The sequence below is a fragment of the Castanea sativa genome, chromosome 1 (assembly GCF_040712315.1).
Source record: "Castanea sativa cultivar Marrone di Chiusa Pesio chromosome 1, ASM4071231v1".
NCBI lineage: Eukaryota > Viridiplantae > Streptophyta > Magnoliopsida > Fagales > Fagaceae > Castanea > Castanea sativa.
Genome location: NC_134013.1, coordinates 6,567,147 through 6,584,119, shown reverse-complemented (window position 1 = coordinate 6,584,119; position 16,973 = coordinate 6,567,147). Strand labels below are relative to the sequence as shown.

The 16,973-nt window shown below is 37.7% G+C and overlaps 2 protein-coding genes across 2 annotated transcripts; one reads left to right on the top strand and one right to left on the bottom strand.

Moving 5' to 3' along the window:
* The first annotated feature begins 400 nt into the window (after positions 1–400).
* Positions 401–4,080, top strand: LOC142622894 (protein TUNICAMYCIN INDUCED 1). The gene is made up of 3 exons (XM_075796454.1): positions 401–651; positions 748–1,077; positions 3,136–4,080. The coding sequence occupies exons 1-3, from the start codon at positions 529–531 to the stop codon at positions 3,880–3,882; spliced, it is 1,200 nt and encodes a 399-aa protein (XP_075652569.1). The 5' UTR covers positions 401–528; the 3' UTR covers positions 3,883–4,080.
* A 253-nt stretch (positions 4,081–4,333) lies between these two features.
* Positions 4,334–8,072, bottom strand: LOC142622893 (protein NRT1/ PTR FAMILY 4.5-like). The gene is made up of 6 exons (XM_075796453.1): positions 8,027–8,072; positions 7,677–7,755; positions 7,343–7,560; positions 5,877–6,314; positions 5,274–5,398; positions 4,334–5,192 (listed from the first exon to the last, which is right to left on the bottom strand). The coding sequence occupies exons 1-6, from the start codon at positions 8,027–8,029 to the stop codon at positions 4,334–4,336; spliced, it is 1,722 nt and encodes a 573-aa protein (XP_075652568.1). The 5' UTR covers positions 8,030–8,072.
* Between the last annotated feature and the right edge of the window lie 8,901 nt (positions 8,073–16,973).

The following is a 16,973-nucleotide window of genomic DNA, read 5'->3' as shown; positions in this document are numbered from 1 at the left end:
AGTTTAGACATTAAATTTTTTTTTTTAATTTTTAAATTTACTTGGGTTGGTGGGAGGTAAACTTTGAACTTACTCTTATTATTGTAAGCCTTCACTCGTAACCTAGGTGAGATGGTCAAGTGGTTTGGCATTTGGTCTTAAAATGTTTGTCCCAAATTCGATTGAGTGTGTTCCTCAGTTCGAATCCGAGTATCTACCCTTTGAAAAAGCTCCTAAATCCATTTACCTCACTAGGTCGCATCTGTCACGATCAGTAATCCGTTTCTAATCGAAAGTTTAAAGGATATACCGTGAAAAAAAGAAAAGAAAAAAGAAAGTCTTCACTCATAAGCAAACAAGCACGGGTGGAGATTGTGACCCAAGCCTAATCTGTTGGGGCATTATCGTAATCTCATAATCTAAAGATCTCGAAAAAATCAAAATCAACAACCACCTGCACCTGCCTGCCCTTAACCAGAAAGCAAAAACGGATTCGGAAAGAACCCTCTAATCTTAATAAATCTAATCAGTTAAGTCCTTTTACCTCAGATGAAGAAGAACAGTCATCGTGATCTTCTTGTTCTTTTTTCCTTCCCAATCTTAATTATACTCTCATTTATGACACCTTCCTTAAACGCCTCGAACTCCAACCACACCACCCTTCTCTTACAGGTACACACGTTTATCTTATCAGTTACCTCAATTTTTCAAAACTCTTTTGTCTTTAATAAAGCTGAGATCTTTATTATTAATTTCGTGATTATTCAGGATGTCCTCAAGGCAATCTCGTTGAAGCAGAATTGGGATTTGGAGGACGTGAAGGTTTCCAAGTTGGATCTGCGTAAGGTTCGGTTTGGGAGTGCCTCTCGGGTCGAGTTTCGGGTCGGGTTCGGTAAGAGTAAATGGGTCATCAAACGGTCTGAGGATGAAGAACAAGAAGTGGGGTCTTGGAAAAAGTTCAAAAATGAAAAGAGCGATTTTGGGTCCTTGGTTACTGAAATTGGTTCTTTGATGCGTGTGCTTAACACGTTTAAAATGGAGGGTCCGTTTGAGTTACTGGTCGTCGGTGGTGATCACCAGCTTTCTCTATTGTTGCCGGTATGCTTTTTATTTGAGCTTATCAAAGTTACTGTTTTTTTTTTAAATAAAAAATATTAGCTCTGATTTATTGGTAATGGGGTTCAAAATTGAATGTGTTGGATTGGATTATGGCCAAATTTGTTACTAAATTGATGTGGGTTATGAGTACTAATTGGTAATTTGTAGTTATTGTTGGTAATAGAGAGAAAATTATTTGATCAGCAATAGAATTAAAATTATTTATATGGGTATCTTATTTTGCTTAATCCAGCTTGTAAAGTTTGTTATTTTATATCTTCCATTGAGTTTTATCAGTAACTTTGAATTGCTACAAGCATTATTGTAATATTTCCAGAGCCAAGGAGCTCTAGCTCAATTGGCACCCTTACAAGTTCTAGGTGAAGGGTGAGATCATGGTTCAAGACCCTTTCCAAATGAAAAAAGAAGATAGAAAAAAAAAAAGTATTATAATGTTTCTGGAGTTTGTAGCAAAGTTCTCTAGGTTGAAATTGTTAAAGATGCAGCTAAAGATTAGTCAGTGTCTGATGCTTATCAGCGCAAAGAAACATGCACATTGCATGAGAAACTTTTTTAGGGCTAGCTGTTATGCAGCTGCATTACTTAAGAATTTGATGGTTTGCTTTTATGTCTAACTTAAATCAGTTTCAGTTATTCAGAGGCCAGGAATGACTCTTAAGGCTTATTATTTGAATCCGACTGTTTTCTTCCATTGTTGGTTTCTTTTTACCTGTGAGTCCATAATATATGGTGGTCTGTTAGTTGTTTTATCCAACTATCTGCTTCTTTGTATCATATGTATACTCAATGATTACTGTCCGTTTAATTTTATCTCTTTGTGTGTGCATGTGTTAAATAAGTATCTGATTCAGTTGTAGTGCCCTGGATAGCCTTGTAGTAGGAACGAACATCAAACATGCCATTCCCAGTTAAAACGCCATCTCATTTTATCACTCTCCCCCTCCCCCGTAGGCACCTTAGAATAGATATGATTTAAGAAGGAATTCACAGACTCCACCTCCCAATCATGAAATTCCTTTTGAAAGCTTACATTCCAGCTTAACCTCTCCCTCCAACCGCAAATCAGAAACTTAAGACTTCCTTAAAAACCGAGCAATTAAAAATCAGGATACATATATTCTTTGTAATTTATTAGTTACTTTGAGTTCATGATGGTGAACCTGAAGTAACTCTCTTTTCAATAAAACTTCATGAATATATATATATATATATATATATATATATTCATGATAAGTTGAGGGCACCAAAGAGCTTGTAAATGCCTGAGTTTTCAATTTATTTGATATCTTAAATGAGTAAAATGAATTTTTCCTTATAAGTTGAGGGAAATGATGTTAGGTATCTATTCATTTGGTTACTGTGATAAGAGTGAAAATAAGGATTTGAATTTTGAGTTCTGATTTCTTATATTGCTTGTTTGATCAAGCTTTAAAATTTTGATGATGCTAAGAAATGTGGGTGCCCTTTTAAAAAAAAAAAAATTTAATGGTTTCTGGGAGAGGGGGGAAAGGGGGTTTGGGGAGTTGAAGAGATTTATTTTCTAGCTGCTAGAGCATTTTTATCCTGTTCTGGATTCTAAAAATCACTACCCAGATAGATATATCACCACCCTGACTATCCTTTTTCTCTTATAAAATCTCCATAGTACATTTCATTTTCTGTTAAGCAAGTGAATCGTTTTGATACAGTGATCTTGAAAAACAAAAGCAAAAAAGAGCAGGAATACAGATTCCAGAAATTTTTGTAGAAGCCATTTAAAATCACCTTGGTTGTAATCCGTTGAAACAGATAGCCTCAACAAACAAAGGCATTTCTAATGTTTATTTATTTATTTTTCTGCCTTGCTAACTATATTTGTTTGGCAATGTCTAACTGTATTCATGGATTGACCAAAGTTATCCTACCATATTGATGTGCCTATTGCTTTTTATTTTTTAACTGGTATGTTTATTAATGGCTATGAATGTTTTGCTGCATACAAGATTGATTCTTTAGTGCAACTTCTGACAGTCTGGACATTTTGACCTTTATCTCCAGATGAACATTTCACATAATGGTTTGAAACGAATTCTTATTGGTGAAGGCATCACAGTGGAAGTGAGAAGAGCTCAAGAAGTCTCTCTAATTCACTCATCTAGTCTTGGTATACCGGTGAATAGAAGTGTTGCGATTAACAAGGAGAAAATTGAGTTTTGGCCCTTTTGGCAATCTATGTGCATCCCATTGCTTCCTATACAAGTTTTAGGAGCTGCATCAGTAGTTGCTTATAGGACTCGAAATCCTGATGCTTACATTGAAACTACATTCATTTCCAAGGACACAATTGAGTTGCTGCCAGAGAAGTGTTACAATGGTCATGTTTACAAGGAACGGGCTTGCCCCATTGATTTCTTGAGTTCAAGGATCGCTTTGCTGGAAAGAGTTTTGAAGAGCTTTCTTGGTGACAGAATTCGTCAAAATCGGTCGGGATTCCTCAAAACAAAGATTAAAGCATCTGCTATCATTCGTTTCCCACTAGAACTGGAAAGAGATATCAGAAGTAATGACAGAATCCATGGAAAGTTGGCAGAGTGGAGAACAAGGCCAAATGTTGAAAGAATGTGGTTTGAGGTAATGGCAAGAGTTGAAGCAGAGAATTTACGGCCTCTTTTGGTTAAGAAGGTGAATCCTTTCATTGGAGTAGATTCAGTTTCATGGAGTAATTTAATGTCTAATGTATCTTTTACGAATTTACGATCCGTCCTTGTCCCTCCTGAGGCTCTAACGCTGGATGTGAAGTGGTAGCATGAAATTGTTGTATTATACCTTGTTTTGTGAATGTTCACAGGCCAAGGCAGTGTGCTGTCATTTTTCCTTTTTCCCTTGTGTGATGGGGGGTTGTATTATCAGATACATGTATAAAAAGCACCCAAATGGATTTGTACATAAGTTAAAAAAATTTGAAAGGAAAATGAGAGATAAATCATGATGTGCGTTCGTTTCTGTTGACTAATGTAGAATGGTGATGAGCTGAGTTTGGTTTAAGGATAGCATGATTTGTTAATGAGTTTGCTCGTCATTTTGGCAGTCAAGAATTCCTTGTATGCATATGTTTACAATCTCCATTGTATAAAACACCACAACTGCCACGATGGGCCAGAACCTGGTAAATAAGAGTTTCATTAAGCTCAAGGGAACAGTACTACAATGACCAAACCAGAAGCATCTGATGCCACCAGAAAGAGACCGGACATCATTAAGCCATGGCCATTTCAACCTTTCCCTCAGCATCACCTTGCTTCACTTCCACATTTTTGTACTTATACCATGATGCACACACCAAATAAAACCCAAAATTCATCACACTCAACACTGACAATAACCAATAGAAGTAGTTCAGCTTATCTCTATTTATGTTATTATTAGCCAACCACCCACCACTCACCTTATTCACCACCTCCACCACCACTGTGCTCAAGAAGTACCCAATCGCCACTGAGCACCATGAAATGGCTGTGCTTAGTGACTTCATACCAGCTGAACTCTCTGCATAGAAAAACTCAAGCAACCCCACAAGGGAAAACATATCTGCAGCTCCAAATATAGCATATTGGAGACCAAGCCAAAACAAACTCATAGGCAAAGGCTCAAGACTATCCACCATGTTATGTTTATAAGCCAAAGATTTGCGGTGTGTCTCCACAACTCCAGCAACAGCCATAGAAACAGCTGAGAGCACTAACCCAATACCAATTCTCTGAAGGTTTCGAATTCCAGTGGGAACACCTGTGATTTTTCTAGCCAGTGGAACAAAAATCCGGTCGTATAATGGGATAAGAACGAACATGAATAAGAGTGGGATTACTGGGATTGAAGAGCCAGGGACTTTAAAGCCAAAGAGATTGGGGTTCATGGTTGTGCTTTGTTGGATAGTGAATGTTTGGAGTTGAGCCAAACATGTGTTCATGAATACGGTGCTAAATATAATTGGTAACATGCGGATTAGAATCTTTGTTTCTTCAACTTGTGTCATTGTGCACAAGGTCCAGGGTCCTTGTGTGGTTGTTGTTGCATCATTGGTGCTCCTAATTAATATTGCTGCTCGGTCCAAAAATCTGTGAAATATACAGTGGGGTATTTAGTTTCACGTTATATATATATGGTTTGGTAAGTTTGAAATTGTTTATAATATATACCTAAATTGTTCTGTTCTCTGAAGAATTTCATTATGTGTTCTTGCTTCTTTGTCATGAATCTCATGAAATTCCTCTGCATTTTCTGGGATTGGAAGTTTTCGGTTTTGGATGGCAGCCACAAAAACCTGAATTTTAAGCACCAAAAAAGATTTCAATTAAATAACCCCAGAATTTGTATCTAAAAGGTTTGTAAGGTTTATGTTATAAAATTTGTCATATCTCTATTAATTATCACTCCAAAATAAAAAAATAATTTAAAATTTTATTTATTATGTTATATATATGTTAATAATTTTTTTTTTTGGTATGTATCATATCATACCTACCTAATTTTAGTTATTCATATATACTATTTAAATATATATTAAATAAGGAATTATAATATGTTCACAATTAAGGTTTAGTAGGTATGGTACATTTAATTATATATATATATATATATATATACACACACACACAGTAGAATTTTTAATAATCACTTTATTGTTATCTCAATTTATAAACCTTGTGAAATAAAATTAATAATAAGTTTTGTATTTTCCAATTGTCTCAGGAACATCAAAGTATAAATCCATACATTTTTGTATAGTCGTAGTTAATTACCTGAAGAATCCGTAGAAGTGGGCTTCCCATGGGCTTGTTATTCCGATACAAAGACTTGCCCATGCAAACAAATATCAATGCAAATAAGACTGCTACAAAGCATATACCAAAGCCCCACTCCCAGCCTAGGTTGGCGGTTATCCAAACCAGAAAAGTCACACCAAGTATAGCTCCAATGGTGAGGCTAAGCAAGAACCAGTTAAAGAAGCTTGACATTTGAGCTACCTCTTTCGGGTTCTTTTCATCGTTGAATTGGTCAGCTCCCAAGGCTGGCAAAGCTGCCTTAACCCCACTGGTTCCAAGTGCAATTAGGTATAAACCAGTGAAAAGGATTGCTGTTTGGCTAGAGTTTGCAGCCTCACATTTGTTCATATGGCCTTTGCATGGTATGGGCCTTAGATGGGGGAAATGTGCTTGAGCTGCTAGGAGGGCATATCCCTGCACATATATGCATAAACAAAATGTACGCAAAGTTTTAGTAACGTTACTAATACACCATTTTTCATAATTATTAGTCTATTAAGATTAGAGTATTATTTTCAAACAGGTATATTATTTGCATCATTTTCATGATGTATTAATCATAACAAGTCATAATATACCGTCTTTCATAATTATTGATTTGTTGTGATTAGAGTAATATTATTTCTAAACAGATACATTACTATCAATTATAGCGAGTTATGTAAGTGGTTATAAAAAATGTTATGTCCTTTGTTTTTTCTCTAGCTTTTAGGTTTTTTTTTTTAAATTTTTTATTTACTAAAGTATAGTTTTAAAAACTCTTTTTTTCAAAGCATATTTTCGGTAAAAAGCAATCAACGAAAAAAAAAAACCAAATAAGGCCTAGCTACTTTTGTGGGATTTTTTGCTTTGTTTTATGTTAAATTGCTTTCAATTCCAAGCTTTTGTTTATTTAATTATCTCTAGAAGGATTGGACAACTTGAACTATTAAACTAATATTAGCTTGACTCTATCTCTATGGACAAAAACGACATCCACCAAACAAACTACGTGGTTGTTATAAGGCTGAAATTATGATTACTCAAACCATGTGATTGGATGCTAATGATTAAAGCTGCGAAAGTACTACGTAAGAGTTAAGACTGAACAATATATTTATAATTTTTTTTTTTTTTACTGTTGTTGAGTCATTGAACCATTGCCATTATTGCACTTAAAATAATTTTAGGTTATGGCGTCCCCAAATACTTTGGCAGTTGTATAAAGCTATCTGCCCAGAGACAACTTGTGGAGTTTTACTTTCTTTATTCTCCTTTCTCATTGCGTTAAGAAAAGTTTAGGGTGTTATATAGGCTGTCCAACTTTATTATATATACCATAATAAAGTATTTTTTGATTCCAAAAATTTAAAATATTAAAAGCTATAAACTTATAATTTTACTATTATCCTAACACCGGCCAAGGAGGAGAATTCTAGGCTAGAATGGAAGACTAAACTTACCAATAGTTCCACGGATATAAAGAGCACACAAGTCTTGAATCTTGACAAATAGGTATCACAGATGAATCCACCAACAAGTGTTAGCATGAATGCAGTACCCAAGAAGTTGGTGAGCGTTGTGGCTGATTTTGTTAAGCTGAAGTTCATATATCCATAAAAATAAGTAACTAAGGTCACTGCAATGGTGATGAAGGCCATGTTCTCTAGTCCCTCAGTAGCTGCATGAATTCACAGTATAAAAAAACCAACCAACAATCACATATAATTCAAGAATCTGAACATAAAAAACAAGAAAAAAAAAACAAAAAATAGTTGTGGATAACATTATGATTACCATATACAAAAAGCGCAGCTCGATTTCCTCCTAGCCTTTTTTCTTTCTTCGGCTGGGTTTTAACATCTCTGCAGATGCCCTGTTGAAATAATCATATAAAGAAACATTAGCCCATATAGCATGTAGAGCTTGAAATTGAAAAGAATAAAAGAAAATTGCCTGAGAGAGCTTTAAAGAAACAAATATGGGAAAACAATATCATCTCTAATATAAATGATGTGGGAATCTGTATAGTTAGATTTAGGAAATAAACGCATTTCAAGTAAAATTGAGATTCTCTTCCAAAAAAGATGGCGGCTCTGAGAACAAGTAAAATCTGTATAGTGAAGTTTATGCAAGACGTTGATTACCATTGTGTTGGAGCTTTCTTCTTTGGGCTGATAGGAAAAAGGCTGCTTCTCACTTGGTTGTGACTTTTTTAGAATGGACTCCTCTGACTATTTATAGGGACAAATGTTCTAATCATTCATATAGTGACAATAATAACATAAAAGGAATCAAATGGCATCTTGGCCTTCGAGAAACTTACTAGGATCATAATCTATCTTTGGAAAAAGTTAGCTGGTTGTGCCAAGAATTTTTTTTTTTTTTTAGGGTCTGACTTATTTTCAGTAATTTTTTAAAATGAATTTTTATTTTATTTTAACGAGAGATTGTTATATTTGCCATTAACTAAATAAAATGTAAAGATTAAAACTTACTACCGTTTGTTATTGTATATTTAAAATATAAGGACATATTCAATTAAAAAATACTGGAGATAAGCCAAATCCTTTTTTTCTCGTAAGAAACAAGACTAAATGAATCATTATATTCCAGTATCCTTAATATTCTCTCCATATAAATGCATATAGCTTTATTTTTGGAAAAAAAAAATTGTTTGCCAAAGAGAATTACTTAATTACTTGTATATTTTTATAAATATATTCTTTCAATGCCCCTAAAATTATGACTTATATTTATATATGACAAAAAGTCAATATTAAAAGGAAAATAAATAAGATAACAATAAATTAAAGAATATTTATACTTTTTTTAAAAGATGGAAGGGGTCATTACCTCAAAGTTACTTATAATTTTGAAAATTTAACGTACCATTGCACACCTTTGGTGCGATGGTCACTCCACAAGTATGAGTACTTGTGGAGTGTAGGGGGAAAGGGCCGGGGTTCAAATTTTCAGGTTGGAGTTTCACACACATATACACTTAGATTAGGTTATGGTAGAATTCTATCTTATATAAAAAAAAAAATTAACATTAAAATAGAGGGAGGGGCATTTTTGCCCCACCCAACATTAATTTTGACAATATTTTTAGAAGCTTTTAATGAATAAAAAATTATTGTTTTGACGGTTTTTTATATTTCTTATAAAAGGTTTTTTTTTTTAGAGAATTTTAACTTATGGTGTCTACTCTTAATAATAACTTTTTATTATTAGATCAATACGCCAATCAGTTTTTAGTATAAATGATGATTAAATCTCAAATTTTTTATTCAACTATTAGAGACTTTATTAATTGAATTAATTAGAACTTACTATTTCTTATAAAAGTGATGTTAATACTTTTTTAGAATAATTTATTAACAATGGTTACAAGGCACCCATTAACATACTCATTTATTATTTTATACTGTCTCTCTCCCAATAGCTCTGCCTTCACCCATAAAAAGTTAAAAACCGTTTCTTTAATGGTGGATATATGAATTTTATTTGTTTGACTTTAACTACCGGAATCCGTGATAAATGGAGTCGAATTCTACATTATAAAAGGGATCGTCACGCTACTGTAGTCGATGCTACATTATTAAATTTTTTATTTGGCTTTTGTTCCTGAGTGGCTTTTATTAGTTTATACTCACCCACTGATACACTGTCTTTTCACAACTGTTTTTCCTTAAAACTTTTATATGTTAAAACGTAAATATTTTCACGATAATTATAAATATTAATGTGAATGAGTAGATGTAAAAGGCGTGAAATGGACCCAGTGGGTTGATTGAGTGGTTGGGTATTTGATTTTAAAGTAGCTCTTTTGAGTTTGATTAGAAATTTTTTAGTTTAAGTCTGGATACTAACATTTAAAAAAAAAAAAAAAAAAACTCTAGACCAACGATTTATCTCATTACATACTCACCCATTGCAAATAGTAATTAATCTCTTCTTCAAAGTTTTAAAGAAATATGGTGGAAAAAAAAAAAAAGTGTGTGAAATGATGTTTTTTCTAAATGGCAGCTGTTCATAGAGTGGGGGTCTAGACAATTAATGGTCAACACTTTCACAGATTCACTATCTAATGACTAAGATTGACGTGACAATTCTTAGTTTAAGAAATCACCAGTGAATAGCTGTATGATGCTAATGATTATACTGATAAACTGAAGCTGCAATATTCATGCAACTAAAAGCAACAGGTTTTTGGTTTTCGACATTTCACATTACTGTATTGGATGGAAGGTTTTCAATTGGTAATGCATGTCAACCTCTTTGAATTTAGGGGTTTATGATAAGGTTTTAAAACTGGGTTGGTTAAAGGAAAGGGCTAAATATTTTTGAGGTCGAACTTAGGTTAAATTAGGGTCGAATTATGATGATGTCATAATTAATTTAATAATTAATTAAAACTTAAATATAAATATTAAATTTATAAAACTAATAAAATTGACTAATATATCTATATATGTGAAGGAAATTTAATGATTTTTTAGCATATATTTAATAATTAAATAAGAAAGTTAATAAAATAAAATAATAATCATGAAAATATTAAAATTTATGATTAATTTTTTAAGGAAAGTTGAATATCTTTTAAGGATTTTAATTATAATTTTTTTTATTCCTTGTAAGAGATGAATAATTTAATTAAGTAGAATAAAATTGTGTTAAGTTGTTTTTTAAATAAAATAAAAAAATTGCTAATGGGTTGGATCGCACGGTTCTTGACCGGTTCATGCGGTCCAACCCCGATTTTAGGGTTCACAGAATTAACTAAAAATACGGTTCTTTATGCTTAAAAAACCGATTTTCATCCTAGATCCCAGTTTTCACAGTCCAATCCGGTTCTGAAAACAGTGGTTTATGGTGGAGATAGAGCCCGGACATGTAGTTATCCAAAACAATGATTTTTATCAGCTGTAGCAAAGAAAAAGAAAGAAACTTAGTAGGAGTCGAAATAGGAAATAATAAGTGTAAGTGCACAATTGCACCTGGACCCAAGAACAGTTATGGGCTCAGGCCCAATGAGCCTTAAACAATAAGAATTTGTAGAGTGTGGGCTTGAAACCCAGGTTAGAAGTTTGTGAGGATTAAATGACAAACTAAAGATTGCAAGTAATTGAAAACAACAAGGATTATTGTAACTGGGCCTCCTCGGACGCAAGCCAGGAAACATTTGCTTATATTATATCTTTCTCTTTTTCTTTTGTTTTCTTTTTAGGTTACAAAAAGTCCATCCTTATTTACTGTTCTAGGTCCTTCCTTAAATACTCTTCTTCTTAATACTTTATACACGTGTTGCCCCGACTCCTCCTTAGCATAGATATTTCTTTTCTTAGTGCCTTTGAACGGTAACTAGAAGTTTCCCTTCCTTTGTTCAAGTGTCACCTCCCCGTTAATGCGGCCGGGGTGGTAGGTGCGGGGTCTTTAATGTGGAGGTAGCAGCCTTTACCTTTGACACTTTCCCAACATCGGCGCTTCTAGGACATTCAAGGGTTCACCCCCTTTAACCCGCGGTCTTGGCCGTGTCATTCCCTGGCACAATACCATGAAGTCCGGGTTCTGCGAGGTGTCGGTCCAGGGGGAAAAACATCCTCGTCAGGATACTCTGATCCTCGTCGTATGGTCCGACCTAAAGTACAAACAAGCCCTAAACCCAAGAGCGAGGTCGGCCTTCCTTAGCAAGGCCCGACGGCCCATATCCTTATTAAGATCTTTTTACTCCCCGCAATAGCCCCTCGAAACTCTAATTTTCGACATCAGGAGAAAAATAGGGTTTTGATCGACGAGGATCCACTACACACACTTTATAAGTGATGGCACGTGTGGAAATCATTTCGCGTCCCAGAAGATGACACTTGGCGGTTTTATTTTCAAAAACGCGCGCATTTATTACTGTAAGTTACTCTTTGTCTCCCACGTTCAACGGTGAGATGGGCATCCAACGGTTCTCATTACTCTACGAAATTTTAGGCGGGACAGACATAATTTCGAGGCCGCCTTTTCGCACGTCGTGACGCTTCGGGAACCCGCGCCTTCATTTAATTCCTCAGGGGGTAATCCCATCAAGACATCAGCCATCATACCTTACTTTGCAGAAAACCGTGGAGATTTGCACACTTTCAACCTTGTAAGTTCTTGCTCCTATTCTTAACCTTTTCTCCTCGATATTTGTCCTCGGCTATCACTTCAAACACTCTCCCTTCTAGAGTTTAGTCTATCGTCTTTCTGTAATGGGAAAATTCAAGTGTCTAGTGGATACCGCCGCTGGGATGGAGGGCTTTAGAGCCAAATACCATATTCCCAGCGACGTAGGGCTAGAATACTGCCCGGCAACAGCCGTGGCCGGTTCTAGGAAAGAGGAAGAGGTTATCATCCCTATGGTAGCCTTCATAGAGGGTGGGATGACCCTTCCAATGAAACCCGTAATGAGGGAGTATCTTCGCAACCACCGGTTGTGTCCCGACCAATGCCTTCCAAACGTTTTTAGAGTTCTAGGTAGTGTAGATGCTACAACGAGCGGATGGGTTTAAACCTCACATGGCACGATGTCGTGTTCCTATATGAGTCCCAAACTTTCTAAAGTAGGTTATTATATTAAATCTCGGTCTAGCACCGTTAGGCTAATCTCTGTACGCAAATCAAACAAAGGCATGAAGGACGACTACTTGATAGTGTACGGGAAGCGGCACGACGGCCTCCCATGCCCGGTTCGGTGGGGGGATCCGGTGCGACGCTATAGGATTAATCTCCCACAACACAACTTCTCATAACACACACACACGAAATGCGTATTTGTATTTACTTAAATTTGTTAAAAATTTGTGTGAATCGACCGGGTTTATTTGTTTTGACGTCTTTTTTGCGGATAAGCGGCACGTGCGTCCTCGTCGAGTCAACTTGTAACGTTGCCGATCTAAGCCGAGTACTTCGCTCGAGGTGTTCGTTAGCGAAGACTTACAACTCCGGGCTGCTCACCTCATTCTCGGATACACTCCCCTTTCCAAAGACTTCCGGGGAGATAGAGGACGCCATTATTGCGGGGCGGCCAGAGACGAAAGAGGATAAACGTAGCTCGGCCCCATTTTTGGACGGCCGTGACCTCCGGACGCTCCTAACACTATTTTGTACAACCGGCCAATAGCGGCAATCCCCCTCGCGGGTGCACTCACAAACAGCGTTTGTCGTTCCGGAAGAGCGGTGTCTTCTTCACACACACTCGACGACGAGATAGATCAATTCCATCTCGAAGACACCGAGACCTCGCGGGAACCGGTTGTGGTACTTTCCGACGAGGAAGAAGAAGCCGCCGAGACCTGCGGAATTGCTGGGTTTGTGGTTGCCCTCCCGAAGAACGACGTAGAAGAAGACATGGGACGAATGGAGGGTCTCCTCACCAACGGGGCTGCCAAAGTTGCGAGAGAAGAAGAAAACGGGGACGTCCCGAGTTCCCCCGGTTTACCTCCTCCTCCTCCTCAGTGAGCCCAAAATGCTAGCCGAGGATCCCAAGAAGAAGGAAGGGGGATAATGATGGGACGATTACTAAAGACCCCGAAGCCGCGCCAACAACTCCCGCGGCCCCGGCGGCGAAAGGTCCCGGACAAGTGCAAGGGTAGAGCCCGTTCCCGAGCGAACTCGGGGAAATCGGGGATGAGGGCGTAGTGCGCCGAGCAGACCACCTGGTCCCCGATCTAAAGTGGACGGCGCTCCCATCTCTGCCAGTCCAGTATAAGGGCGGTTCAACTAGGCCATGCCCAACACCTGGCCGAGGTCTTGGAACGTCCTCTTCTGCGTCCCAAGGACATTGATACCTTGGAAAATTTGGGACAGCCTCTACTATTCCTCTCTCTAAAAAGAGACTTAGCGGCGAAGTAAGTTTTTCTCCTTTTTAGGAAGATTCCACCTTTAATAATATTTACGGGCAAGTTTGTTTTTTTATTATTCCTAACTCCATCGTACTTTGTCACAGGCTATTCAGGAGGTCTGTGTAGCTGAAAAGTTTATTGTAGATACTCGGACAGTAGCCAGAGCGGAAGAGCTCGAAATAAAGTGGAGAGCGAGAAAACCTTAGGTACGGCCCAGGAACGAGGCGGCCTTGGAGCGGCCCAGTGAGGAGAGAGAGAAGAATGGGGTCGAGTCAAACTTGAAGACCATGAAGACCCGGATAGAAGGACGGCGCAAGGCTCCTTCGTGAAAGAGATGAAGAGCTCTCCCGAGCTCGAAGGGAGTGCTCGGATCTTAAGAAGCAGCGGCGATGAAGGAAGAAGCCGGCTCCTTCCCAGCTCTCTCTTCAAGGCGCAAGCGGGCAAGTTTCGATGAAGGGGTAGCCACCACCCGAGGAGCGGCGACGAGAGGAGTTCGCGGCTTTATGCCGCGAATGCTTGTCAAAAAGTATGGGGGGAAGCTTTAAACGTAGCGAGGAGTTCCTCGATCTTCGGATTTGAGGAAGTCGAAACGTTGGCTTCCCACAGAAATACGGGGAGATTGAAGAGGCTCCTGGCACGCTCCTACCCCTGAGACAACTCTTCTGCCCTACCTCGATGGTCCCACGGCAAATTCTGATCCTACGAGAACCTTGTTCCAATAAAGAGAAGGAAGGAGGAGTGGATGTAGAGAAGGACCTGAGCCAGACAGTGGAACCCATCGTCCTTTCAACAACGACAGTGGATAAAGGAAAGCATATTATGACTCCTTTTGAGCTGGAGTTGAGAAAGACCGAGGGCACTAGTACCTCTCATCAAGATCCTCCTCCAACAGCTTAGGACTTAGCTTAGGGCTTCTCTTTTTCCATTTTTCTTCTTTCTTTTTTTTTTTTTTTAAATTATATGTAATGCATACTCAATTGATTAATGAAGAACAATTTCGTTTACTTTTCACTTCGATTGTCTATGTTTCTACTTTACTCTTTTTTGTACTTATTACAAAAGTTTCCCATTAAGTCATATCAAAAGTTTCTCAGAGTATAAAAATCTAACTCCAAGGATTGCACAATCATAACTTCCACATAATCATGCGTATATTACTAAAGATTTAATACAAGGTGACATAGTTAATACGTTTGAACAATGCCTTGATTAAAAAGGAAAGAGGATTTCATATAACGATTAAGCCCTTATAATGCATAACACTGTTTCTAGTAGGATGTAAGATCCGAGGACCTTTCCTTACACAAATTTACTCAATACTTAAAGATATAAAACTTAAGATCCGAGTTAATAAACAGTAAGGTATTAACACCCAGACACAATCAGAAGTTAAGTTTCATCAAAGTCATCGTCCGAAGATAAATCTTAAGCAATCTTTCGTTTAATTCTTCAAAATTGTAACTGTAAATGATAAGACATTAATTTCCACAAGATTTGTGGTCCGAGGACTGCATTTAACCAAGTTTCTGTTTGATTCTTTAAAACAGTAACTTCAAATGTTAGTTTTCCCAAAGTAGGAGGTCCGAAGACCCGGCATAACTAAGGTTCTGTTTAACAAATGACAAGACATCAATTTCCACAAGGTTTGTGGTCCGAGGACTGCACTTAACCAAGTTTCTGTTTGATTCTTTAAAACAGTAACTTCAAATGTTAATTTTCCCAAAGTAGGAGGTCCGAGGACCCCGCATAACTAAGGTTCGGTTGACCCAATGACAAGACCTCAATTTCCACAAGTTTTGTGGTCCGAGGACTGCACTTAACCAAGTTTCTGTTTGATTCTTAAAAATTGTAACTTCAAATGTTAATTTTCCCAAAGTAGGAGGTCCGAGGACCCGGCATAACTAAGGTTACGATTTAACAAATGACAAGACATCAATTTCCACAAGGTTTGTGGTCGAGGGGTTTGCACTTAATAAAGTTTGTTTGATTCTTTAAAACGAGTAACTTCAAATGTTAATTTTCCCAAAGTAGGAGGTCAGAGGACCAGGCATAACTAAGGTTATACATTTAACAAATGACAAGACATCAATTTCCACAAGGTTTGTGGTCGAGGTACCAACAGCAAGTTTTGTTTGATTCTTAAAAATTGTAACTTCAAATATGAGAGCTAGCCATAACTTTGAAATATTAATTGACAAAAGCTTATTTGATTAATAATAATACCTTCTAAGATTATTTACATTCCATGGACGTGGTACAACTCGTTCATCTAGGTCGGCTAGCCTATACGACCCTATGCACTGCTATTGAAACAATGCGATAGGGGCCTTCCCGGATTAGGTCCTAGCTTACCCCATGCTGGGTTCTTAGAAGTGCCTACAACTTTCCTTAATACAAGATCACCGGGTGCAAGTGGCCTTAGCTTCACGTGGGCATCATGTCCTCGTTTTAGCTACTGTGATAATAAGCCAATTGGACCATAGGCGCCTCACGCCGTTCCTCAGTAAATCAAGATCTTTCTCTAGAAGTCCTTTGGTTATTCTCTGGGCTAAAAGAACTTGTCTTTAGAGTAGGAAAACCAGATTCTAGTGGTATCGCCGCCTCGGCTCCGTAAGTCATAGAGAATGGTGTTTCTCCGGTGGACTGCGCGGTGTGGTCCGATATGTCCACGGAGACATGAGGGAGCTCTTACTGCCCATACGCCTTTCGCATCATCCAACCTCTTCTTGAGCCCATTGACTATGACCTTGTTAACGGCCTCGGCCTGCCCATTCCCTCGAGGATAAGGCAGGGGTAGAATATCTATTTGTGATGCCCGTATGTCACCACGATATTGCCTAAAGGCGTTATTTGTCAAATTGAACGCCATTATCAGAGACAAGTGTATGCGGTATACCAAATCTAGTAACAATATTTTTCCATATAAATTTCTTGGAATCAACATCTCGGATATTGGCTAATGGCTCGGCTTCAACCCATTTAGTGAAATAGTACGTTCCCACGAGCGGCCATCTTTTGTTGCCGGCGGCTCTCGGAAATGGCCCTACAATGTCCAGGCCCCATTGTGCAAAAGGCCAAGGGCTAGACGGAGAGGTTAAGAACCCTCGGAGTTGGTGGATATTAGGGGCGAACCTGCGACATTGATCACACTTTACGGCATAGTCTGAGCCTCCCTGCATATTGGGCCACCAATAACCACGAGTTAGGGCTCTATGGG

Excerpts from the sequence above, each read along its gene's own strand:
- LOC142622893 (XM_075796453.1), bottom strand. Across the intron at positions 7,561-7,676 it reads AGCTGCGCTTTTTGTATATG|CTACTGAGGGACTAGAGAAC; the intron begins GTAATCATAATG and ends GAATTCATGCAG. Across the intron at positions 6,315-7,342 it reads TTATATCCGTGGAACTATTG|GGATATGCCCTCCTAGCAGC; the intron begins GTAAGTTTAGTC and ends ATATATGTGCAG.
- LOC142622894 (XM_075796454.1), top strand. The coding sequence starts at position 529 with ATGAAGAAGAACAGTCATCGTGATCTTCTTGTTCTTTTTTCCTTCCCA. Across the intron at positions 652-747 it reads ACACCACCCTTCTCTTACAG|GATGTCCTCAAGGCAATCTC; the intron begins GTACACACGTTT and ends GTGATTATTCAG. Across the intron at positions 1,078-3,135 it reads AGCTTTCTCTATTGTTGCCG|ATGAACATTTCACATAATGG; the intron begins GTATGCTTTTTA and ends CTTTATCTCCAG.